The sequence below is a fragment of the Oncorhynchus tshawytscha genome, linkage group LG06 (genome assembly GCF_018296145.1).
Source record: "Oncorhynchus tshawytscha isolate Ot180627B linkage group LG06, Otsh_v2.0, whole genome shotgun sequence".
In the NCBI taxonomy this organism is placed as follows: Eukaryota; Metazoa; Chordata; class Actinopteri; order Salmoniformes; family Salmonidae; genus Oncorhynchus; species Oncorhynchus tshawytscha.
Genome location: NC_056434.1, coordinates 426,561 through 452,649, shown reverse-complemented (window position 1 = coordinate 452,649; position 26,089 = coordinate 426,561). Strand labels below are relative to the sequence as shown.

At 44.9% G+C, this 26,089-nt stretch overlaps 1 protein-coding gene across 2 annotated transcripts in view; it reads left to right on the top strand.

The window, feature by feature from the left end:
- LOC112251944 (cyclin-dependent kinase-like 5) overlaps nt 1-26,089 on the top strand; it is a 123,859-nt gene that overhangs the window by 18,555 nt on the left and 79,215 nt on the right. For both annotated transcript variants that reach the window (XR_006083541.1, XM_042322782.1), the window contains exons 4-10: nt 3,796-3,841; nt 11,114-11,250; nt 11,403-11,523; nt 12,112-12,171; nt 16,843-16,933; nt 17,094-17,283; nt 18,641-18,721. Coding sequence is in view for 1 of the 2 variants with exons in the window: in XM_042322782.1 (XP_042178716.1) it covers nt 3,796-3,841; nt 11,114-11,250; nt 11,403-11,523; nt 12,112-12,171; nt 16,843-16,933; nt 17,094-17,283; nt 18,641-18,721 (726 nt within the window). In the remaining variant the exon portion in view is untranslated. The remainder of the gene's footprint in view (nt 1-3,795; nt 3,842-11,113; nt 11,251-11,402; nt 11,524-12,111; nt 12,172-16,842; nt 16,934-17,093; nt 17,284-18,640; nt 18,722-26,089) is intronic.

Below are 26,089 nucleotides of genomic sequence, written 5' to 3'. Positions count from 1 at the left end.
CATTTCACTGTGAGGTCTACTACACCTGTTGTATTCAGCATTTCACTGTGAGGTCTACTACACCTGTTGTATTCAGCATTTCACTGTGAGGTCCACTACACCTGTTCTATTCAGCATTTCACTGTGAGGTCCACTACACCTGTTGTATTCAGCATTTCACTGTGAGGTCCACTACACCTGTTGTATTCAGCATTTCACTGTAAGGTCTACTACACCTGTTCTATTCAGCATTTCACTGTGAGGTCCACTACACCTGTTGTATTCAGCATTTCACTGTGAGGTCCACTACACCTGTTGTATTCAGCATTTCACTGTAAGGTCTACTACACCTGTTCTATTCAGCATTTCACTGTGAGGTCCACTACACCTGTTGTATTCAGCATTTCACTGTGAGGTCTACTACACCTGTTGTATTCAGCATTTCACTGTAAGGTCTACTACACCTGTTGTATTCAGCATTTCACTGTAAGGTCTACTACACCTGTTGTATTCGGCGCACGTGACACAAACTTTGATTTGATAAAAATATTGTGGGAGCTGTTTTGTTAGACTTCAGTATGGCTTTTGACATTATCGATCATAGTCTGCTGCTGGAAATAAAATGGACGCCTATCAAACATAATCCAGTTAGAATCAGGAATTCCCCAAGGCAGCTGTATGTACACCGAGAGCTAGCATTTTTAATATGCATGTCAATCTCTCCTGGCTCAAAGTGGAGGAGAGATTGACTAACTTTAGCTAGCCAGCTAGGTAAACAATGAACCATAATCACAACTCATGACGTTACTGCCCTGTGTGAATCTGCAGGTAGCTAACCAACTATGTTCAATATTAGCTAGCTAACATTAGGCTCTAACTAGCCAAGCAAATGGCTCTTTCTGTTAAAATTAGAAACGTGTAATATCTGAAAATGTAGCTAGTTAGACTATCTTACCTGTACATCATTCGTGGTTGGACGTGTCTCCTGTTGGATGCCATGGTTGCCCTTAGTTTGAAGATGTAATCCGGTGACAGTTGTTTCCCCCATCTCCTCAGTCCTCCAGAAAGTGGAGTTTAACACTGATGCAGTTTTAATACATAATACATAAAAAAGCTGCGTTAGACAGGATTACCCTACACATACTGACCAGCTCAAATACACAAAAGCATGCTATATGGCAGACCAATCCAAACTCATCTCTCGGCATGTCCAGCCCACTCATTATCTCAGCCAATCATGGCTAGTGGGAAGGTTGCTGACTTTTTCTTTGGCTAACCAACTAGGCTCATAATTTAACAACAATGTCTGTCTCTCTCCTCTCATGGGTTCTCCTGTCTGTCCTCTCATCCTGTCTGTCTCTTCTCCTCTCATGGTTCTCCTATTTGTCTTCTCATCCTGTTGCTCTTCTCTCCTGCATGTCTTCTCATCCCATCTCTCTCCTTTCTTATCTCTCTATCCCTTTGTGGGTTCTCCTGCCTGTCCTCTATTCCTGTCTGTCTTTATTTGTATTTACAGATGGCATACAAGTTTGTTATTAAGGCACACGAAAGTTCACATGTTCCAGAAAGCATTTCTCATTTTGAATAAAAACAAGTTTATGTTCTAACAACTCTCCTGTGAAGTAGTGACTCACGACATGCGCCTAGTTTCCTGAAACGGGTCACATATACACTATATATACAAAAGTATGTGGACACTCCTTCAAATTAGTGGATTTGGCTATTTCAGCCACACCCGTTGCTATAAAATCGAACACACAGCCATGTAATCTCCATAGACAAACATTGGCAGTAGAATGGCCTTACTCAGTGACTTCCAAGTGGATCCGTCATAGGATGCCAACTTTCCAAAAAGTCAGTTTGTCACATTTCTGCCCTGCTAGAGTTGTCTAGGTTAACTTTTAGTGCTGTTATTGTGAAGTTAAAATGTCTAGGAGAAACAACGGCTCAGTCCTGAAGTGGAAGGCCACACAAGCTCACAGAACAAGACTGCCGAGTGCTGAAGCGCGTCCTCGGTTGCAACACTCACTATCGAGTTCCAAACTGCCTCTGGAAGCAATCTCAGCATCAGAACTATACGTCTGGAGCTTCACGAAATGGAATTCCATGGCTGAGCATCCGTACATTAGCCTAATATCACCATGCGCAATGCCAAATGTCGGCTGGAGTGACGCCATTGGACTCCGGAGCAGTGCAAACACGTTCTCTGGAGTGATGAATCACGCTTCACCATCTGGCAGTCCGAAGGACAAATCTGGGTTTGGCGGATGCCAGGAGAACGCTACCTGCCCCAATGCATAGTGCCAACTGTAAAGTTTGGTGGAGGAGGAATAATAGTCTGGGGCTGTTTTTAATGGTTCATGCCCCTTAGTTCCAGTGAAGGGAAATCTTAACGCTACAGCATACAATGACATTCTAGACGATTCTGTGCTTCCAACTTTGTGGCAACAGTTTGGGGAAGTCCCCTTCGTGTGAGTACCTGTGCTGCGTGTTTTTGCCTTCGTGCCCTTGTGGATGATTATGGGTCTCGTCCCGTGTGTTGATCATTGTGTGCTTGTGTTATTTATTTTGTTTGGGATTCAACACTTTGTTTTGTATAGTGTTTGTATGGTCTTCATCACTGTGCATTTACACGGCACCCCGGAGTGTGTGCGGACAAGACGGGCTCTAGTGAGCGTGCGCGGACAGGACGGGCTCTAGTGAGCGTGTGCGGGCAAGACGGGCTCTAGTGAGCGTGTGCGGACAAGACGGGCTCTAGTGAGCGTGTGCGGACAAGACGGGCTCTAGTGAGCGTGTGCGGACAAGACGGGCTCTAGTGAGCGTGTGCGGACAAGACGGGCTCTAGTGAGCGTGTGCGGGCAAGACGGGCTCTAGTGAGCGTGTGCGGACAAGACGGGCTCTAGTGAGCGTGTGCGGACAAGACGGGCTCTAGTGAGCGTGTGCGGACAAGACGGGCTCTAGTGAGCGTGTGCGGACAAGACGGGCTCTAGTGAGCGTGTGCGGACAAGACGGGCTCTAGTGAGCGTGTGCGGACAAGACGGGCTCTAGTGAGCGTGTGCGGACAAGACGGGCTCTAGTGAGCGTGTGCGGACAAGACGGGCTCTAGTGAGCGTGTGCGGACAAGACGGGCTCTAGTGAGCGTGTGCGGACAAGACGGGCTCTAGTGAGCGTGTGCGGACAAGACGGGCTCTAGTGAGCGTGTGCGGACAAGACGGGCTCTAGTGAGCGTGTGCGGACAAGACGGGCTCTAGTGAGCGTGTGCGGACAAGACGGGCTCTAGTGAGCGTGTGCGGACAAGACGGGCTCTAGTGAGCGTGTGCGGACAAGACGGGCTCTAGTGAGCGTGTGCGGACAGGACGGGCTCTAGTGAGCGTGTGCGGACAGGACGGGCTCCAGTGAGCGTGTGCGGACAGGACGGGCTCCAGTGAGCGTGTGCGGACAGGACGGGCTCCAGTGAGCGTGTGCGGACAGGACGGGCTCCAGTGAGCGTGTGCGGACAGGACGGGCTCCAGTGAGCGTGTGCGGACACGACGGGCTCCAGTGAGCGTGTGCGGACAGGACGGGCTCCAGTGAGCGTGTGCGGACAGGACGGGCTCCAGTGAGCGTGTGCGGACAGGACGGGCTCCAGTGAGCGTGTGCGGACAGGACGGGCTCCAGTGAGCGTGTGCGGACAGGACGGGCTCCAGTGAGCGTGTGCGGACAGGACGGGCTCCAGTGAGCGTGTGCGGACAGGACGGGCTCCAGTGAGCGTGTGCGGACAGTCTTCTGAGCAGCAGGGCTGGCACCTTATCATACTTTTCTCTCTCTTCACTACAGGAGACCAATGAGATTGTGGCCATTAAGAAGTTCAAGGACAGTGAAGGTAAGAGGCCTGTATTTAATCAGGAAATAATACTCCTCTCTTCCTGTCTTTTTCCACTCCTCTTCCCATCTGTTCTCTCCTCTCTTCCTGTCTGACTCCACTCCTCTTCCTGTCTGTTCTCTCCTCGCTTCCTTCCTTTCTGTCTCCACTCCTCTCTTCCTGTCTGTCTCTACTCCTCTCTTACTGGCTTTCTCCACTCCTCTTCCTGTCTGTTCTCTCCTCTCTTCCTTTCTGTCTCCACTCCTCTCTTCCTTTCTGTCTCCACTCCTCTCTTCCTGTCTGTCTCCACTCCTCTCTTCCTGTCTGTCTCCACTCCTCTCTTCCTGTCTGTCTCCACTCCTCTCTTCCTGTCTGTCTCCACTCCTCTCTTCCTGTCTTCCTTTTTCCACTCCTCTTCCTGTCTGTTCTCTCCTCTTCCTGTCTGTTCTCTCCTCTTCCTGTCTGTTCTCTCCTCTTCCTGTCTGTTCTCTCCTCTCTTCCTGTCTGTCTCCACTCCTCTCTTCCTGTCTTCACTCCTCTCTTCCTTTCTGTCTCCACTCCTCTCTTCCTGTCTGTCTCCACTCCTCTCTTCCTGTCTGTCTCCACTCCTCTCTTCCTGTCTGTCTCCACTCCTCTCTTCCTGTCTGTCTCCACTCCTCTCTTCCTGTCTGTCTCCACTCCTCTCTTCCTGTCTGTCTCCACTCCTCTCTTCCTGTCTGTCTCCACTCCTCTCTTCCTGTCTGTCTCCACTCCTCTCTTCCTGTCTGTCTCTCTCCTCTCTTCCTGTCTGTCTCCACTCCTCTCTTCCTGTCTGTCTCCACTCCTCTCTTCCTGTCTGTCTCCACTCCTCTCTTCCTGTCTGTCTCCACTCCTCTCTTCCTGTCTGTCTCCACTCCTCTCTTCCTGTCTGTCTCCTCTCCTCTCTTCCTGTCTGATCTCTCCTCTCTTCCTGTCTGATCTCTCCTCTCTTCCTGTCTGATCTCTCCTCTCTTCCTGTCTGATCTCTCCTCTCTTCCTGTCTGATCTCTCCTCTCTTCCTGTCTGATCTCTCCTCTCTTCCTGTCTGTCCTCTCCTCTCTTCCTGTCTGTCTTCTCCTCTCTTCCTGTCTGTCTTCTCCTCTCTTCCTGTCTGATCTCTCCTCTCTTCCTGTCTGTCTGTCTTCTCCTCTCTTCCTGTCTGATCTCTCCACTCCTCCTGTCTGTCTGTCCTCTCCTCTCTTCCCATCTGTTCTCTCCTCTCATCCTGTCTGTCCTCTCTTCCTGTCTGTCTCCTCTCCTCTCTTCCTGTCTGTCTCTACTCCTCTCTTACTGGCTTTCTCCACTCCTCTTCCTGTCTGTTCTCTCCTCTCTTCCTTTCTGTCTCCATTCCTCTCTTCCTTTCTGTCTCCACTCCTCTCTTCCTTTCTGTCTCCACTCCTCTTCCTGTCTGTCTCTACTCCTCTCTTACTGGCTTTCTCCACTCCTCTTCCTGTCTGTTCTCTCCTCTCTTCCTTTCTGTCTCCACTCCTCTCTTCCTTTCTGTCTCCACTCCTCTCTTCCTTTCTGTCTCCACTCCTCTCTTCCTTTCTGTCTCCACTCCTCTCTTCCTTTCTGTCTTCTCTTCCTGTCTGTCTTCTCCTCTCTTCCTGTCTGTCTCTCCTCTCTTCCTGTCTGTCTCCACTCCTCTCTTCCTGTCTGTCTCCACTCCTCTCTTCCTGTCTGTCTCCACTCCTCTCTTCCTGTCTGTCTCCACTCCTCTCTTCCTGTCTTTTTCCACTCCTCTTCCTGTCTGTTCTCTCCTCTTCCTGTCTGTTCTCTCCTCTCTTCCTGTCTGTCTCCACTCCTCTCTTCCTGTCTTCACTCCTCTTCCTTTCTGTCTCCACTCCTCTCTTACTGTCTTTCTTCACTCCTCTCTTCCTGTCTGTTCTCTCTCTCTTCCTGTCTGTCTCCACTCCTCTCTTCCTGTCTGTCTCCCTCCTCTCTTCCTGTCTGTCTCCACTCCTCTCTTCCTGTCTGTCTCCACTCCTCTCTTCCTGTCTGTCTCCACTCCTCTCTTCCTGTCTGTCTCCACTCCTCTCTTCCTGTCTGTCTCCTCTCCTCTCTTCCTGTCTGTCTCCACTCCTCTCTTCCTGTCTGTCTCCACTCCTCTCTTCCTGTCTGTCTCCACTCCTCTCTTCCTGTCTGTCTCCACTCCTCTCTTCCTGTCTGTCTCCACTCCTCTCTTCCTGTCTGTCTCCACTCCTCTCTTCCTGTCTGTCTCCTCTCCTCTCTTCCTGTCTGATCTCTCCTCTCTTCCTGTCTGATCTCTCCTCTCTTCCTGTCTGATCTCTCCTCTCTTCCTGTCTGATCTCTCCTCTCTTCCTGTCTGATCTCTCCTCTCTTCCTGTCTGATCTCTCCTCTCTTCCTGTCTGTCCTCTCCTCTCTTCCTGTCTGTCTTCTCCTCTCTTCCTGTCTGTCTTCTCCTCTCTTCCTGTCTGATCTCTCCTCTCTTCCTGTCTGTCTGTCTTCTCCTCTCTTCCTGTCTGATCTCTCCACTCCTCCTGTCTGTCTGTCCTCTCCTCTCTTCCCATCTGTTCTCTCCTCTCATCCTGTCTGTCCTCTCTTCCTGTCTGTCTCCTCTCCTCTCTTCCTGTCTGTTCTCTCCACTCCTCCTGTCTGTCTCCACTCCTCTCTTCTTGTCTGTCTGTCTCACTCCTCTCTTCCTGTCTGTCTCTACTCCTCTCTTACTGGCTTTCTCCACTCCTCTTCCTGTCTGTTCTCTCCTCTCTTCCTTTCTGTCTCCATTCCTCTCTTCCTTTCTGTCTCCATTCCTCTCTTCCTTTCTGTCTCCACTCCTCTCTTCCTTTCTGTCTCCATTCCTCTCTTCCTTTCTGTCTCCACTCCTCTCTTCCTTTCTGTCTCCACTCCTCTTCCTGTCTGTTCTCTCCTCTCTTCCTTTCTGTCTCCATTCCTCTCTTCCTTTCTGTCTCCACTCCTCTCTTCCTTTCTGTCTCTCCTCTTCCTGTCTGTTCTCTCCTCTCTTCCTTTCTGTCTCCATTCCTCTCTTCCTTTCTGTCTCCCTCCTCTCTTCCTTTCTGTCTCCACTCCTCTTCCTGTCTGTTCTCTCCTCTCTTCCTTTCTGTCTCCATTCCTCTCTTCCTTTCTGTCTCCACTCCTCTCTTCCTTTCTGTCTCCATTCCTCTCTTCCTTTCTGTCTCCACTCCTCTCTTCCTTTCTGTCTCCACTCCTCTCTTCCTGTCTGTCTCCACTCCTCTCTTCCTTTCTGTCTCCATTCCTCTCTTCCTTTCTGTCTCCACTCCTCTCTTCCTTTCTGTCTCCATTCCTCTTCCTGTCTGTTCTCTCCTCTCTTCCTTTCTGTCTCCACTCCTCTCTTCCTTTCTGTCTCCATTCCTCTCTTCCTTTCTGTCTCCATTCCTCTCTTCCTTTCTGTCTCCACTCCTCTCTTCCTTTCTGTCTCCATTCCTCTTCCTGTCTGTCTCCATTCCTCTCTTCCTTTCTGTCTCCATTCCTCTCTTCCTTTCTGTCTCCATTCCTCTCTTCCTTTCTGTCTCCACTCCTCTCTTCCTTTCTGTCTCCATTCCTCTCTTCCTTTCTGTCTCCATTCCTCTCTTCCTTTCTGTCTCCATTCCTCTCTTCCTTTCTGTCTCCACTCCTCTCTTCCTTTCTGTCTCCATTCCTCTTCCTGTCTGTCTCTCCTCTCTTCCTTTCTGTCTCCATTCCTCTCTTCCTTTCTGTCTCCACTCCTCTCTTCCTTTCTGTCTCCATTCCTCTTCCTGTCTGTTCTCTCCTCTCTTCCTTTCTGTCTCCACTCCTCTCTTCCTTTCTGTCTCCATTCCTCTTCCTGTCTGTTCTCTCCTCTCTTCCTTTCTGTCTCCACTCCTCTCTTCCTTTCTGTCTCCATTCCTCTCTTCCTTTCTGTCTCCACTCCTCTCTTCCTTTCTGTCTCCACTCCTCTTCCTGTCTGTTCTCTCCTCTCTTCCTTTCTGTCTCCATTCCTCTCTTCCTTTCTGTCTCCCTCCTCTCTTCCTTTCTGTCTCCACTCCTCTTCCTGTCTGTTCTCTCTTCCTTTCTGTCTCCATTCCTCTCTTCCTTTCTGTCTCCACTCCTCTCTTCCTTTCTGTCTCCACTCCTCTCTTCCTGTCTTCCCTCTTCCTGTCTGTCTCCACTCCTCTCTTCCTGTCTGTCTCCACTCCTCTTCCTGTCTGTCTCTACTCCTCTCTTACTGGCTTTCTCCACTCCTCTTCCCTGTTCTCTCTCTCTCTTCCTTTCTGTCTCCACTCCTCTCTTCCTTTCTGTCTCCCTCCTCTCTTCCTTTCTGTCTCCACTCCTCTCTTCCTTTCTGTCTCCACTCCTCTCTTCCTTTCTGTCTCCACTCCTCTCTTCCTGTCTGTCTCCACTCCTCTCTTCCTGTCTGTCTCCACTCCTCTCTTCCTGTCTGTCTCCACTCCTCTCTTCCTGTCTGTCTCCACTCCTCTCTTCCTGTCTGTCTCCACTCCTCTCTTCCTGTCTGTCTCCACTCCTCTCTTCCTGTCTTTTTCCACTCCTCTTCCTGTCTGTTCTCTCCTCTTCCTGTCTGTTCTCTCCTCTCTTCCTGTCTGTCTCCACTCCTCTCTTCCTGTCTTCACTCCTCTTCCTTTCTGTCTCCACTCCTCTCTTCTGTCTTTCTTCTCCTCTCTTCCTGTCTGTTCTCTCCTCTCTTCCTGTCTGTCTCCACTCCTCTCTTCCTGTCTGTCTCCACTCCTCTCTTCCTGTCTGTCTCCACTCCTCTCTTCCTGTCTGTCTCCACTCCTCTCTTCCTGTCTGTCTCCACTCCTCTCTTCCTGTCTGTCTCCACTCCTCTCTTCCTGTCTGTCTCCTCTCCTCTCTTCCTGTCTGTCTCCACTCCTCTCTTCCTGTCTGTCTCCACTCCTCTCTTCCTGTCTGTCTCCACTCCTCTCTTCCTGTCTGTCTCCACTCCTCTCTTCCTGTCTGTCTCCACTCCTCTCTTCCTGTCTGTCTCCACTCCTCTCTTCCTGTCTGTCTCCTCTCCTCTCTTCCTGTCTGATCTCTCCTCTCTTCCTGTCTGATCTCTCCTCTCTTCCTGTCTGATCTCTCCTCTCTTCCTGTCTGATCTCTCCTCTCTTCCTGTCTGATCTCTCCTCTCTTCCTGTCTGATCTCTCCTCTCTTCCTGTCTGATCTCTCCTCTCTTCCTGTCTGTCCTCTCCTCTCTTCCTGTCTGTCTTCTCCTCTCTTCCTGTCTGTCTTCTCCTCTCTTCCTGTCTGATCTCTCCTCTCTTCCTGTCTGTCTGTCTTCTCCTCTCTTCCTGTCTGATCTCTCCACTCCTCCTGTCTGTCTGTCCTCTCCTCTCTTCCCATCTGTTCTCTCCTCTCATCCTGTCTGTCCTCTCTTCCTGTCTGTCTCCTCTCCTCTCTTCCTGTCTGTTCTCTCCACTCCTCCTGTCTGTCTCTCCTCTCTTCTTGTCTGTCTGTCTCACTCCTCTCTTCCTGTCTTCTCTACTCCTCTCTTACTGCTTTCTCCACTCCTCTTCCTGTCTGTTCTCTCCTCTCTTCCTTTCTGTCTCCATTCCTCTCTTCCTTTCTGTCTCCATTCCTCTCTTCCTTTCTGTCTCCACTCCTCTCTTCCTTTCTGTCTCCATTCCTCTCTTCCTTTCTGTCTCCACTCCTCTCTTCCTTTCTGTCTCCACTCCTCTTCCTGTCTGTTCTCTCCTCTCTTCCTTTCTGTCTCCATTCCTCTCTTCCTTTCTGTCTCCACTCCTCTCTTCCTTTCTGTCTCCACTCCTCTTCCTGTCTGTTCTCTCCTCTCTTCCTTTCTGTCTCCATTCCTCTCTTCCTTTCTGTCTCCACTCCTCTCTTCCTTTCTGTCTCTTCCTGTCTGTTCTCTCCTCTCTTCCTTTCTGTCTCCATTCCTCTCTTCCTTTCTGTCTCCACTCCTCTCTTCCTTTCTGTCTCCATTCCTCTCTTCCTTTCTGTCTCTCCTCTCTTCCTTTCTGTCTTCTCTCTTCCTGTCTGTCTCCACTCCTCTCTTCCTTTCTGTCTCCATTCCTCTCTTCCTTTCTGTCTCCACTCCTCTCTTCCTTTCTGTCTCCATTCCTCTTCCTGTCTGTTCTCTCCTCTCTTCCTTTCTGTCTCCTCCTCTCTTCCTTTCTGTCTCCATTCCTCTCTTCCTTTCTGTCTCCATTCCTCTCTTCCTTTCTGTCTTCCTCTCTTCCTTTCTGTCTCCATTCCTCTTCCTGTCTGTCTCCATTCCTCTCTTCCTTTCTGTCTCCATTCCTCTCTTCCTTTCTGTCTCCATTCCTCTCTTCCTTTCTGTCTCCACTCCTCTCTTCCTTTCTGTCTCCATTCCTCTCTTCCTTTCTGTCTCCATTCCTCTCTTCCTTTCTGTCTCCATTCCTCTCTTCCTTTCTGTCTCTCCTTCCTTTCTGTCTCCATTCCTCTTCCTGTCTGTCTCCACTCCTCTCTTCCTTTCTGTCTCCATTCCTCTTCCTTTCTGTCTCCACTCCTCTCTTCCTTTCTGTCTCCATTCCTCTTCCTTCCTCTCTTCCTTTCTGTCTCCACTCCTCTCTTCCTTTCTGTCTCCATTCCTCTTCCTGTCTGTTCTCTCCTCTCTTCCTTTCTGTCTCCACTCCTCTCTTCCTTTCTGTCTCCATTCCTCTTCCTGTCTGTTCTCTCCTCTCTTCCTTTCTGTCTCCACTCCTCTCTTCCTTTCTGTCTCCATTCCTCTCTTCCTTTCTGTCTCTCCTCTCTTCCTTTCTGTCTCCACTCCTCTTCCTGTCTGTTCTCTCCTCTCTTCCTTTCTGTCTCCATTCCTCTCTTCCTTTCTGTCTCCTCTCTTCCTTTCTGTCTCCACTCCTCTCTTCCTGTCTGTTCTCTCCTCTCTTCCTTCTGTCTCCATTCCTCTCTTCCTTTCTGTCTCCACTCCTCTCTTCTTTCTGTCTCCACTCCTCTCTTCCTGTCTGTCTCTCCTCTCTTCCTGTCTGTCTCCCTCTCTTCCTGTCTGTCTCTCCTCTCTTCCTGTCTGTCTTCTCCTCTCTTCCTGTCTGTCTTCTCCTCTCTTCCTGTCTGATCTCTCTCCTCTCTTCCTGTCTGTCTGTCTTCTCCTCTCTTCCTGTCTGATCTCTCCACTCCTCCTGTCTGTCTGTCCTCTCCTCTCTTCCCATCTGTTCTCTCCTCTCATCCTGTCTGTCCTCTCTTCCTGTCTGTCTCCTCTCCTCTCTTCCCGTCTGTTCTCTCCACTCCTCCTGTCTGTCTCCACTCCTCTCTTCTTGTCTGTCTGTCTCACTCCTCTCTTCCTGTCGGTCTCTCCTTTCCCCAGAGAATGAGGAGGTTAAGGAGACCACACTCCGGGAGCTGAAGATGCTCCGAACCTTGAAGCAGGAGAATATCGTGGAGCTGAAGGAAGCCTTCCGCAGGAGGGGGAAACTCTACCTGGTGTTTGAGTATGTAGAGAAGGTAAGACTAGCTTCATTTGTAGTCTCCTGCAGTGAATATTGATTATATCTCAGAATAATAAGACTTATGAAGCCTTCAAATTATAGTTTAGATGTTGATCAAATAAATAGTCCAGGAGATTGATACTGATCCCTTCTGTTGGTCTCTTCTAGAACATGCTGGAGCTGCTGGAGGAGCTTCCTAACGGAGTGCCGTCTGATAAAGTCAGGAACTACATCTACCAGCTGATCAAAGCTATCCATTGGTGTCATAAGAACGACATTGTCCACCGGGGTAGGAGACATGATGCTTTAGGAACCAGAACCAATTAACACACTTTTAATATACCAGAGCCTCAGCCTTCCATTAGGCCCTAGTGCACACTCTTCAGGTAATATGAAGTCCCAACATTCCTCCGTCCTGCCATGACATCTTTTCTGGTTTGATAGTTTAATAGTCTGTTCAGTGTCTCAGATGATGAGAGCTTGTGACTTGGAGTACAGCAACACTCCAGATGGCTTGCCATCTTTCAGACAACATGATGACAATATTATGGAGGCAAACCATATCCCCTCACTATGACCTGACTTAGGGTTAGCTAACCCTAACCCATATCCCCTCACTATGACCTGACTTAGGGTTAGCTAACCCTAACCCATATCCCCTCACTATGACCTGACTTAGGGTTAGCTAACCCTAACCCATATCCCCTCACTATGACCTGACTTAGGATTAGCTAACCCTAACCCATATCCCCTCACTCCTGTCTATCTCTGTCTCTGTCTTATCTCTCTCTCCCTCCTTTGTCTCTGTCTCTCTCTCCTGTCTGTCTCTCCTTCCTGTCTCTCTCCTTCCTGTCTGTCTCTGTCTCTCTCTCCTCAGATATAAAGCCAGAGAACCTTCTAATCAGTTCTGATGACATCCTCAAGCTATGTGACTTCGGTGAGCAGAGCAACCTGTCTGTCTGTCATCTTCATTCAGTCAGTAACAGCACCAACCTGTTAGAGAATCTTTAGTCTCTACTGTTCTACCTGTATCAACTGTCCTTAGCCATTAACATGTTGATTTAAGTTCCCATAGAAACAGCTAGTCTTCATATGGAGTTATGTTAGCCTGTCTTCTCTGGAAGGTTAGTGTCTGTCTGACACTCCGAGTCACTCACTCACTCACTCACTCACTCACTCACTCACTCACTCACTCACTCACTCACTCACTCACACTCCGAGCCTCAGCAGGTTGTCAGTCTCTCACCAAAGATTGGCAACATAATGTCAGACACCATATGTGGACACAGCTCTCCTCATTCCACGTGGTCACACAGCTCTCCTCATTCCATGTGGACACACAGCTCTCCTCATTCCATGTGGTCACACAGCTCTCCTCATTCCATGTGGTCACACAGCTCTCCTCATTCCACGTGGACACACAGCTCTCCTCATTCCATGTGGTCACACAGCTCTCCTCATTCCATGTGGACACACAGCTGTCCTCATTCCATGTGGTCACACAGCTGTCCTCATTCAATGTGGTCTTGGGGTTGTTACTACCACATTGATAGCTACTATTTTTCACATGTATTTTCCTAACCCTTTGAATGCTGTTTCATTCTTTCTTTCATTGTCATGTGATAATATTCTGCTGCACATCCAGTCAGTCAGGTTGGTGTTCTGGTGGTACCAGACACTATGATAGTCAGGTTGGTATTGGGTGGTACTGTACCAGACACTATGATAGTCAGGTTGGTGTTGGGTGGTACTGTACCAGACACTATGATAGTCAGGTTGGTGTTGGGTGGTACTGTACCAGACACTATGATAGTCAGGTTGGTGTTGGGTGGTACCAGACACTATGATAGTCAGGTTGGTGTTCTGGTGGTACCAGACACTATGATATTCAGGTTGGTGTTGGGTGGTACCAGACACTATGATATATATAGTCAGGTTGGTGTTCTGGTGGTACCAGACACTATGATATTCAGGTTGGTGTTGGGTGGTACCAGACACTATGATATTCAGGTTGGTGTTCTGGTGGTACCAGACACTATGATATTCAGGTTGGTGTTGGATGGTACCAGACACTGATAGTCAGGTTGGTGTTGGGTGGTACCGTACCAGACACTATGATAGTCAGGTTGGTGTTGGGTGGTACTGTACCAGACACTATGATAGTCAGGTTGGTGTTGGGTGGTACCGTACCAGACACTATGATAGTCAGGTTGGTGTTGGGTGGTACTGTACCAGACACTATGATAGTCAGGTTGGTGTTGGGTGGTACCGTACCAGACACTATGATAGTCAGGTTGGTGTTGGGTGGTACTGTACCAGACACTATGATAGTCAGGTTGGTGTTGGGTGGTACTGTACCAGACACTATGATAGTCAGGTTGGTGTTGGGTGGTACCAGACACTATGATAGTCAGGTTGGTGTTCTGGTGGTACCAGACACTATGATATTCAGGTTGGTGTTGGGTGGTACCAGACACTATGATATATAGTCAGGTTGGTGTTCTGGTGGTACCAGACACTATGATATTCAGGTTGGTGTTGGATGGTACCAGACACTATGATAGTCAGGTTGGTGTTCTGGTGGTACCAGACACTATGATATTCAGGTTGGTGTTGGGTGGTACCAGACACTATGATATTCAGGTTGGTGTTCTGGTGGTACCAGACACTATGATAGTCAGATTGGTGTTCTGGTGGTACCGTACCAGACACTATGATAGTCAGGTTGGTGTTGGGTGGTACCAGACACTATGATAGTCAGGTTGGTGTTGGGTGGTACCAGACACTATGATAGTCAGGTTGGTGTTGGGTGGTACCAGACACTATGATATATAGTCAGGTTGGTGTTCTGGTGGTACCAGACACTATGATAGTCAGGTTGGTGTTCTGGTGGTACCAGACACTATGCTATTCAGGTTGGTGTTCTGGTGGTGCCAGACACTATGATAGTCAGGTTGGTGTTGGGTGGTACCAGACACTATGATAGTCAGGTTGGTGTTCTAGTGGTACCAGACACTATGATATTCAGGTTGGTGTTGGGTGGTACCAGACACTGATATATAGTCAGGTTGGTGTTCTGGTGGTACCAGACACTATGATATTCAGGTTGGTGTTGGGTGGTACCAGACACTATGATAGTCAGGTTGGTGTTCTGGTGGTACCAGACACTATGATATTCAGGTTGGTGTTGGGTGGTACCAGACACTATGATATTCAGGTTGGTGTTCTGGTGGTACCAGACACTATGATATTCAGGTTGGTGTTGGATGGTACCAGACACTATGATAGTCAGGTTGGTGTTGGGTGGTACCGTACCAGACACTATGATAGTCAGGTTGGTGTTGGGTGGTACTGTACCAGACACTATGATAGTCAGGTTGGTGTTGGGTGGTACCGTACCAGACACTATGATAGTCAGGTTGGTGTTGGGTGGTACTGTACCAGACACTATGATAGTCAGGTTGGTGTTGGGTGGTACTGTACCAGACACTATGATAGTCAGGTTGGTGTTGGGTGGTACCAGACACTATGATAGTCAGGTTGGTGTTCTGGTGGTACCAGACACTATGATATTCAGGTTGGTGTTGGGTGGTACCAGAAACTATGATATATAGTCAGGTTGGTGTTCTGGTGGTACCAGACACTATGATATTCAGGTTGGTGTTGGATGGTACCAGACACTATGATAGTCAGGTTGGTGTTCTGGTGGTACCAGACACTATGATATTCAGGTTGGTGTTGGGTGGTACCAGACACTATGATATTCAGGTTGGTGTTCTGGTGGTACCAGACACTATGATATTCAGGTTGGTGTTGGATGGTACCAGACACTATGATAGTCAGGTTGGTGTTCTGGTGGTACCAGACACTATGATAGTCAGATTGGTGTTCTGGTGGTACCGTACCAGACACTATGATAGTCAGGTTGGTGTTGGGTGGTACCAGACACTATGATAGTCAGGTTGGTGTTGGGTGGTACCAGACACTATGATAGTCAGGTTGGTGTTGGGTGGTACCAGACACTATGATATATAGTCAGGTTGGTGTTCTGGTGGTACCAGACACTATGATAGTCAGGTTGGTGTTCTGGTGGTACCAGACACTATGCTATTCAGGTTGGTGTTCTGGTGGTGCCAGACACTATGATAGTCAGGTTGGTGTTGGGTGGTACCAGACACTATGATAGTCAGGTTGGTTTTGGGTGGTACCAGACACTATGATAGTCAGGTTGGTGTTGGGTGGTACCAGACACTATGATAGTCAGGTTGGTGTTCTAGTGGTACCAGACACTATGATATTCAGGTTGGTGTTGGGTGGTACCAGACACTATGATATATAGTCAGGTTGGTGTTCTGGTGGTACCAGACACTATGATATTCAGGTTGGTGTTGGGTGGTACCAGACACTATGATATATAGTCAGGTTGGTGTTCTGGTGGTACCAGACACTATGATAGTCAGGTTGGTGTTGGGTGGTACCAGACACTATGATAGTCAGGTTGGTGTTTGGTGGTACCAGACACTATGATAGTCAGGTTGGTGGTGGGTGGTACCAGACACTATGATAGTCAGGTTGGTGTTCTGGTGGTACCAGACACTATGATAGTCAGGTTGGTGTTCTGGTGGTACCAGACACTATGATATTCAGGTTGGTGTTGGGTGGTACCAGACACTATGATATTCAGGTTGGTGTTCTGGTGGTACCAGACACTATGATAGTCAGGTTGGTGTTCTGGTGATACCAGACACTATGCTATTCAGGTTGGTGTTCTGGTGGTGCCAGACACTATGATAGTCAGGTTGGTGTTCTGGTGATACCAGACACTATGCTATTCAGGTTGGTGTTCTGGTGGTGCCAGACACTATGATAGTCAGGTTGGTGTTCTGGTGATACCAGACACTATGCTATTCAGGTTGGTGTTGGGTGGTACCAGACACTATGATAGTCAGGTTGGTGTTCTGGTGATACCAGACACTATGCTATTCAGGTTGGTGTTCTGGTGGTGCCAGACACTATGATAGTCAGGTTGGTGTTTGGTGGTACCAGACACTATGATATATATAGTCAGGTTGGTGTTGGGTGGTACCAGATACTATGATATATATAGTCAGGTTGGTGTTCTGGTGGTACCAGACACTATGATAGTCAGGTTGGTGTTGGGTGGTACCAGACACTGATATATAGTCAGGTTGGTGTTGGGTGGTACCAGACACTATGATAGTCAGGTTGGTGTTGGGTGGTACCAGACACTATGATATATAGTCAGGTTGGTGTTCTGGTGGTACCAGACACTATGATAAAGCACATCACGAAGTGAAACATTTCTTTGAGCACCCTTTGAGCACCCGATACGCCAATATACTCTGTAGAGCATTACATCTACAGTCTATGTTTAGCTGCTCAGTGTTGACTCATTCTGTTGAATCAATTAATACAGAGAGCGAGAGAGGGGGGGGTCTGACTGGTTGCTCTTAGACTGTTGTTCCTGTGTCCTCATCATCCTACTGAAATGATTTTACTGTCTTAGCTGTGTTCCTGGTTAGTTGGTCTCCGAGGTCACTTCCTGTTCTCTCTCTTATTCACTGCACTGTCTGTCTTCTCTTGTCAGGCTTCGCCCGTAATCTCTCAGAGGGAAATGATGCCAACTACACAGAGTACGTGGCCACTAGATGGTACCGCTCTCCAGAACTACTGCTGGGGTGAGTTTTGTGTATGTGTGTCATTCTGGTTGAGTCTATTCTACCTGGATACTGTAAACATGCACCAACACGTGTTAATGGTGTGCAGTACAGGTAGGATACTGCAGACATGAACCATACAATTATAATGACCAACACCCTCTCTCCCCTCTTCCCCCAGGGCTCCGTATGGTAAGGCAGTTGACATGTGGTCAGTAGGCTGTATCCTGGGTGAGCTGAGTGATGGCCAGCCGTTGTTCCCAGGAGAGAGTGAGATAGATCAGCTCTTCATCATCCAGAAGGTCCTGGGACCACTGCCTACTGAACAGATGAAACTCTTCTACAATAACCCTCGATTCCACGGGCTAAGGGTAGGACAGGCTGGAAACGGTCTCTGCTCTCAGTACTCTCTCTATCTGTCCAACTCTCTTCCCCTCACTCCCCCTCACATGTGCTCTTACTCTTCTCTTCTTCCTGTTCTTTCCAACTCACTCCATCTCTCGATCTCTGGTCTTATTTCAGTATTCTCTCTCTCTCTCCATCTCTTTTTCCGTCCTCTCCCTCTCTCTCTTGCTAGCTGTGGCATGACTGATTGGATCACAGTGACACATCATTTATCTCCATTCTGCCTTGAGGAGTGGTTCAGATCATTACTGACTTGCTGGTTGCCTGGCTGGTGTTACTGACTGGTGTTTCTGTCTGGTGTTACTTGCTGGCGTTACACTGGTTGGCTGGCTAGCTTACTGGATGGCTGGCTTGCTAGTTGGCTAGCTGACCGGCTTGTGTACAGACTGGCTGGTTGGCTGACTGGCTGGCTGGTTGGCTGGCTGGTTGACTCGCTGATTGGCTGGTTGACTCGCTGACTGGCCGGTTGACTTGCTGGCTGACTGGCATTACTGACTGGCTGGCTGACTGACTGACAGACTGGTTGGCTGACTAGCTGGTTGACTGGCTGGCTGACTGACAGACTGGTTGGCTGACTAGCTGGTTGACTGGCTGGTTGACCGACTGACAGACTGGTTGGCTGACTATTTGGTTGACTGGCTAGTTGACCGACTGGCTGGCTTGTTGACTGACTGGCTGGCTGGATGACTGACCGACCGGCTGGCTAGCTGGCTTGTTGTCTGACTGGCTGACTGGCTTGTGTACAGACTTGCTGGCTGGCTGGTTGACTGACTGGTTGGCGGGTTGGCTGGCTGGTTGACTGACTGGCTGGTTGACTCGCTGTATGACTGGTTGACTTGCTGACTGGCTGGCTGACTGGCATTACTGACTGACTGGCTGTCTGGATGACTGACAGACTGGTTGGCTGACTAGCTGGTTGACTGGCTGGTTGACCGACTGGCTGGCTAGCTGGCTTGTTGACTGACTGGGTGGTTGACTTGCTGGCTGGCTGGCTAGCTGGTTGGCTGGCTTGTTGACTGACTGGCTTGTTGACTTGCTAACTGGGTGGTTGTCTTGCTAGCTGGCTGGCTAGCTGGTTGGCTGGCTTTTTGAATGACTGGCTGGTTGACTGACTGGTTGACCGACTGGCTGGCTAGCTGGCTTGTTGACTGACTGGGGGGGTGGTTGACTTGCTGGCTGGCTGGCTGGCTAGCTGGTTGGCTGGCTTGTTGACTGACTGGCTTGTTGACTTGCTAACTGGGTTGTTAACTGGGTTGCTGACTGGCTGCTGATGGTGGTAGAGGCATGACACGCAAACCATGCTATTTGTTGTGTGCTTTTCAGTTCCCAGCAGTGAACCACCCCACCACTCTGGAGAGGAAGTACCTGGGGTTCATCAGTGGAGCCCTGCTGGACCTCATGAAGGTAAGGTCAGAGGTCAGGAGTTAAAGGTCAGGGATGCTACTGGGGTTAGGTTTAGGGTTATGCTGATTCACACTGAAAGTAGGGTATGACTCTCCATTCCATTAAAACACATGCCTCTAATGTATCCGTAATGTCATGTATCTGTAATGTATCTGTAATGTCATGTATCTGTAATGTCATGTATCTGTAATGTCATGTATCTGTAATGTCATGTATCTGTAATGCCATGTATCGGTAATGTATCTGTAATGTCATGTCATGTATCTTTAATGTATTTAATGTCTCTGTAATGTAATGTATCTGTAATGGTATGTCATGTATCTGTAATGTCATGTATCTGTAATGGTATGTCATGTATCTGTAATGTCATGTATCTGTAATGTTATGTCATGTATCTGTAATGTCATGTATCTGTAATGGCATGTATCTGTAATGCCATGTATCGGTAATGTATCTGTAATGTCATGTCATGTATCTTTAATGTATTTAATGTCTCTGTAATTAATGTATCTGTAATGTTATGTCATGTATCTGTAATGTCATGTATCTGTAATGTCATGTATCTGTAATGTTATGTCAGGTATCTTTAATGTATTTAATGTCTCTGTAATGTCATGTATCTGTAATGTCATGTATCTGTAATGTTATGTCAGGTATCTTTAATGTATTTAATGTCTCTGTAATGTATCTGTCATGTCATGTATCTGTAATGTTATGTCTCTAATGTAATGTCAGGTATCTTTAATGTATTTAATGTCTCTGTAATGTCATGTATCTGTAATGTCATGTATCTGTAATGTTATGTCATGTATCTGTAATGTCATGTATCTGTCATGTATCTGTAATGTTATGTCATGTATCTGTTATGTCATGTATCTGTAATGTCATGTATCTGTAATGTCATGTATCTGTAATGTCATGTATCTGTCATGTATCTGTAATGTTATGTCATGTATCTGTAATGTCATGTATCTGTAATGTCATGTATCTGTAATGTCATGTATCTGTAATGTTATGTCTCTAATGTAATGTCAGGTATCTAATGTATTTAATGTCTCTGTAATGTATCTGTAATGTCATGTATCTGTAATGTATCTGTAATGTTATGTCAGGTATCTTTAATGTATTTAATGTCTCTGTAATGTATCTGTAATGTAATGTATCTGTAATGTAATGTATCTGTCATGTATCTGTAATGTCATGTATCTGTAATGTCATGTATCTGTAATGTCAGGTATCTTTAATGTATTTAATGTCTCTGTAATGTAATGTATCTGTAATGTCATGTATCTGTCATGTCATGTCATGTATCTGTAATGTTATGTCTCTAATGTTATGTCAGGTATCTTTATTGTATTGTCTCTGTAATGTAATGTATCTGTAATGTAATGTATCTGTCATGTCATGTCATGTCATGTATCTGTCATGTCATGTATCTGTAATGTCATGTATCTGTAATGTCATGTATCTGTAATGTTATGTCAGGTATCTTTAATGTATTTAATGTCTCTGTAATGTATCTGTAATGTCATGTATCTGTAATGTTATGTCATGTATCTGTAATGTCATGTATCTGTAATGTTATGTCATGTATCTGTAATGTCATGTATCTGTAATGTTATGTCTCTAATGTTATGTCAGGTATCTTTAATGTATTTAATGTCTCTGTAATGTATCTGTCATGTCATGTATCTGTAATGTTATGTCTCTAATGTAATGTCAGGTATCTTTAATGTATTTAATGTCTCTGTAATGTAATTTAATGTCTCTGTTACCGTCTATTCAGAAAGTATTCAGACCTTAACTTTTTCCACATTTTGTTATGTTACAGCCTTATTCTAAAATTAAAATTCCCTTCATCAATCTACACACAAAACCCCATAATGACATTTTTGTAGTTTTTTTTTGCAAATGTATTTAAAAAAAAAAAAAAATGAAATATAACATTTACGTTAGTATTCAGACTTTTTACTCAGTACTTTGTTGAAGCATCTTTGGCTGTGATTAAAGCCTTCAGTCTTCTTGGGTATGACGCTACAAGCTTGGTACAGCTGTATTTGGGGAGTTTCTCCCATTCTTCTCTGTAGATCCTATCAAGCTCTGTCAGGTTGGATGGGGAGCGTTGCTACACAGCTATTTTCAAGTCTCTCCAGAGATGTTCAATCAGGTTCAAGTCCGGGCTCTGGCTTGGCCATTCAGAGACTTGTCCCGAAGCCACTCCTGCATTGTCTTGGCTGTGTTCTAAGGGTCGTTGTCCTGTTGGAAGGTGAGCCTCTCTGTACTTTGCTCCGTTCATCTTTCTTTTGATCCTGACTAGTCTCCCAGTCCCTGCCTCTGAAATACATCCACACAGCATGATGCTGCCACCACCAAATCTAATTTTGTTGGTCACATACACGTTTAACAGGTGTTATTGCGGGTGTATCGTAAATGCTTGTGCTTCTAGTTCCGACAGTGATGTGATATCTAACAGTTTCACAACAAAGTAAAGGAATGGAATTATAAATATATGGATGAGCAATGAGCGGCATAGACTAAGATACAGTAGGATAGAATATAGTATATACATATGAGATGAGTAATGCAAGATATGTATATGTTATTAAAGTGACTAGCGTTCCATTTATTAAAGTGGCCAATGATTTCAAGTCTGTATGTAGGCAGCAGCCTCTCTGCTAGTGGTGGCTGTTTAACAGTCTGATGGCCCTGGGATAGAAGCTGTTCTTCAGTCTCTCTGTCCCAGCTTTGATGCACCTGTACTGACCTCGTCTTCTGGATGATAGCGAGGTGAACAGGCGGTGGCTCAGGTGGTTGTTGTCCTTGATGATCTTTTTGGCCTTCCTGTGACATCGGGTGGTGTAGGTGTCCTGGAGGGCAGGTAGTTTGTCCCCGGTGTTGTGTTATGCGGACCTCACCACCCTCTGGAGAGCACTACAGTTGTGGGTGGTGCAGTTTTTATTTGACCTTTATTTAAACAGGTGGGCAGGTTGAGAGCAGTTTATCATTCCCAGCTGCTACCTGGCCAAGATAAAGCAAAGCAGAGTCTTATATCTCCCTCACTAACTAAGCATCAGCTGTCAGAGCAGCTTACCTATCATTGCACCTGTACACAGCCCATCTGTAAATTGCCCACCCAACTACCCCATCCCCATACTGTTATTTTATTTTCTCCTTTGCACCCCAGTATCTCTACTTGCACATTCATCTTCTGCACATCTATCACTTCAGTGTTTATTTTCTAAATTGTAATTATTTTGCCACTATGGCCTATTTATTGCCCTACCTCCCTTGACTGCACGTTTGTTTATTCCATGTGTAACTGTGTTGTTTGTGTCGCACTGCTTTGCTTTATCTTGGCCAGGTCGCAGTTGTAAATGAGAACTTGTCTCAACTGGCCTACCTGGTTAAATAAAGGTGAAATAAAAAACAAAACAAACAAATCTGAGAACCCAGATGGCTGGACCGATTGACGGTATATCCCGTGAGAACCATGCTTCCGTGAAACAGAGTATGTTACAATCCCTGATGTCTCTCTGGAAAGAAACCCTCGCACTGATCTTGTCAACTTTGTTATCCAGAGACTGAACATTAATGTAAGGTATCTGTAATGTATCTGAAAATATACCTGTAATGTAAGGTATCTGTAATGTCATGTATCTGTAATGTCATGTATCTGTAATGTCATGTATCTGTTATGTAATGTATCTGTAATGTCATGTATCTGTAATGTCATGTATCTGTAATGTATCTGTAATGTCATGTATCTGTAATGTATCTGTAATGTATCTGTAATGTCATGTATCTGTAATGTCATGTATCTGTAATGTCATGTATCTGTAATGTATATGTAATGTATCTGTAATGTCATGTATCTGTAATGTATCTGTAATGTATCTGTAATGTATCTGTAATGTCATGTATCTGTAATGTATCTGTAATGTCATGTATCTGTAATGTATCTGTAATGTCATGTATCTGTAATGTAATGTATATGTAATGTATCTGTAATGTCATGTATCTGTAATGTCATGTATCTGTAATGTCATGTATCTGTAATGTATCTGTAATGTCATGTATCTGTAATGTATCTGTAATGTCATGTATCTGTAATGTATCTGTAATGTCATGTATCTGTAATGTATCTGTAATGTCATGTATCTGTAATGTATCTGTAATGTCATGTATCTGTAATGTCATGTATCTGTAATGTCATGTATCTGTAATGTATCTGTAATGTATCTGTAATGTCATGTATCTGTAATGTAATGTAATGTAATGTAATGTATCTGTAATGTAATGTATCTGTAATGTAATGTATCTGTAATGTAATGTATCTGTAATGTAATGTATCTGTAATGTCATGTATCTGTAATGTAATGTATCTGTAATGTATATGTATTGTATATGTATTGTATATTTTTATTTATTAAAAAAATAATGTTTTTACCTTTATTTAACTAGGCAAGTCAGTTAAGAACAAATTCTTATTTTCAATGACGGCCTTGGGAACACTGGGTTAACTGCCTGTTCAGGGGCAGAACGACAGATTAGTACCTTGTCAGCTCGGGGTTTCCAGTTACTAGTCCAACACTCTAACCACTAGGCTACCCTGCCGCCCGAGGTATCTGTAATGTCATGTATCTGTAATGTCATGTATCTGTAATGTATCTGTAATGTCATGTATCTGTAATGTCATGTATCTGTAATGTATCTGTAATGTCATGTATCTGTAATGTCATGTATCTGTAATGTATCTGTAATGTCATGTATCTGTAATGTATCTGTAATGTCATGTATCTGTAATGTAATGTATATGTAATGTATCTGTAATGTCATGTATCTGTAATGTCATGTATCTGTAATGTCATGTATCTGTAATGTATCTGTAATGTCATGTATCTGTAATGTATCTGTAATGTCATGTATCTGTAATGTAATGTCATGTATCTGTAATGTCATGTATCTGTAATGTCATGTATCTGTAATGTATCTGTAATGTCATGTATCTGTAATGTATCTGTAATGTATCTGTAATGTCATGTATCTGTAATGTCATGTATCTGTAATGTAATGTAATGTATCTGTAATGTAATGTATCTGTAATGTCATGTATCTGTAATGTATATGTATTGTATATGTATTGTATATTTTTATTTATTAAAAAAATAATGTTTTTACCTTTATTTAACTAGGCAAGTCAGTTAAGAACAAATTCTTATTTTCAATGACGGCCTTGGGAACACTGGGTTAACTGCCTGTTCAGGGGCAGAACGACAGATTAGTACCTTGTCAGCTCGGGGGTTTCCAGTTACTAGTCCAACACTCTAACCACTAGGCTACCCTGCCGCCCCGAGGTATCTGTAATGTCATGTATCTGTAATGTCATGTATCTGTAATGTATCTGTAATGTCATGTATCTGTAATGTCATGTATCTGTAATGTATCTGTAATGTCATGTATCTGTAATGTCATGTATCTGTAATGTATCTGTAATGTCATGTATCTGTAATGTATCTGTAATGTCATGTATCTGTAATGTAATGTATATGTAATGTATCTGTAATGTCATGTATCTGTAATGTCATGTATCTGTAATGTCATGTATCTGTAATGTATCTGTAATGTCATGTATCTGTAATGTATCTGTAATGTCATGTATCTGTAATGTAATGTCATGTATCTGTAATGTCATGTATCTGTAATGTCATGTATCTGTAATGTATCTGTAATGTCATGTATCTGTAATGTATCTGTAATGTATCTGTAATGTCATGTATCTGTAATGTCATGTATCTGTAATGTAATGTAATGTATCTGTAATGTAATGTATCTGTAATGTCATGTATCTGTAATGTATATGTATTGTATATGTATTGTATATTTTTATTTATTAAAAAAATAATGTTTTTACCTTTATTTAACTAGGCAAGTCAGTTAAGAACAAATTCTTATTTTCAATGACGGCCTTGGGAACACTGGGTTAACTGCCTGTTCAGGGGCAGAACGACAGATTAGTACCTTGTCAGCTCGGGGGTTTCCAGTTACTAGTCCAACACTCTAACCACTAGGCTACCCTGCCGCCCCGAGGTATCTGTAATGTCATGTATCTGTAATGTCATGTATCTGTAATGTATCTGTAATGTCATGTATCTGTAATGTAATGTCATGTATCTGTAATGTCATGTATCTGTAATGTAATGTAATGTAATGTAATGTATCTGTAATGTAATGTATCTGTAATGTCATGTATCTGTAATGTAATGTATCTGTAATGTCATGTATCTGTAATGTCATGTATCTGTAATGTCATGTATCTGTAATGTCATGTATCTGTAATGTCATGTATCTGTAATGTCATGCATCTGTAATGTCATGTATCTGTAATGTCATGTATCTGTAATGTCATGTATCTGTAATGTAATGTATCTGTAATGTCATGCATCTGTAATGTCATGCATCTGTAATGTCATGTATCTGTAATGTCATGTATCTGTAATGTCATGCATCTGTAATGTCATGCATCTGTAATGTCATGTATCTGTAATGTCATGTATCTGTAATGTCATGTATCTGTAATGTCATGTATCTGTAATGTCATGTATCTGTAATGTCATGTATCTGTAATGTCATGCATCTGTAATGTCATGCATCTGTAATGTCATGTATCTGTAATGTCATGTATCTGTAATGTATCTGTAATGTATCTGTAATGTCATGTATCTGTAATGTCATGTATCTGTAATGTCATGTATCTGTAATGTCATGCATCTGTAATGTAATGTATCTGTAATGTCATGCATCTGTAATGTAATGTATCTGTAATGTAATGTATCTGCAATGTCATGCATCTGTAATGTCATGTATCTGTAATGTCATGTATCTGTAATGTCATGCATCTGTAATGTCATGCATCTGTAATGTCATGCATCTGTAATGTCATGCATCTGTAATGTCATGTATCTGTAATGTCATGTATCTGTAATGTAATGTATCTGTAATGTCATGTATCTGTAATGTCATGTATCTGTAATGTCATGTATCTGTAATGTATTGTATATCTGTATTTATTAATGTAATGTAAAATAATGTTGCATTTAATGTCATTTATTGTAACTAGGCTCTGTAAGAACATGCATCTGTAATGTCATGACTGTAATGCCTTGGGAACACTGGTTATCTGTAATGTCAGGGGCAGAATGTCAGATTAGTACCTTGTCATGTCGGGGGTTTCAGTTACTGTCCAACACTCTAACCATGGCATACATCTGTAATGTCATGTATCTGTAATGTCATGTATCTGTAATGTCATGTATCTGTAATGTATCTGTAATGTATCTGTAATGTCATGTAATGTCATGTATCTGTAAT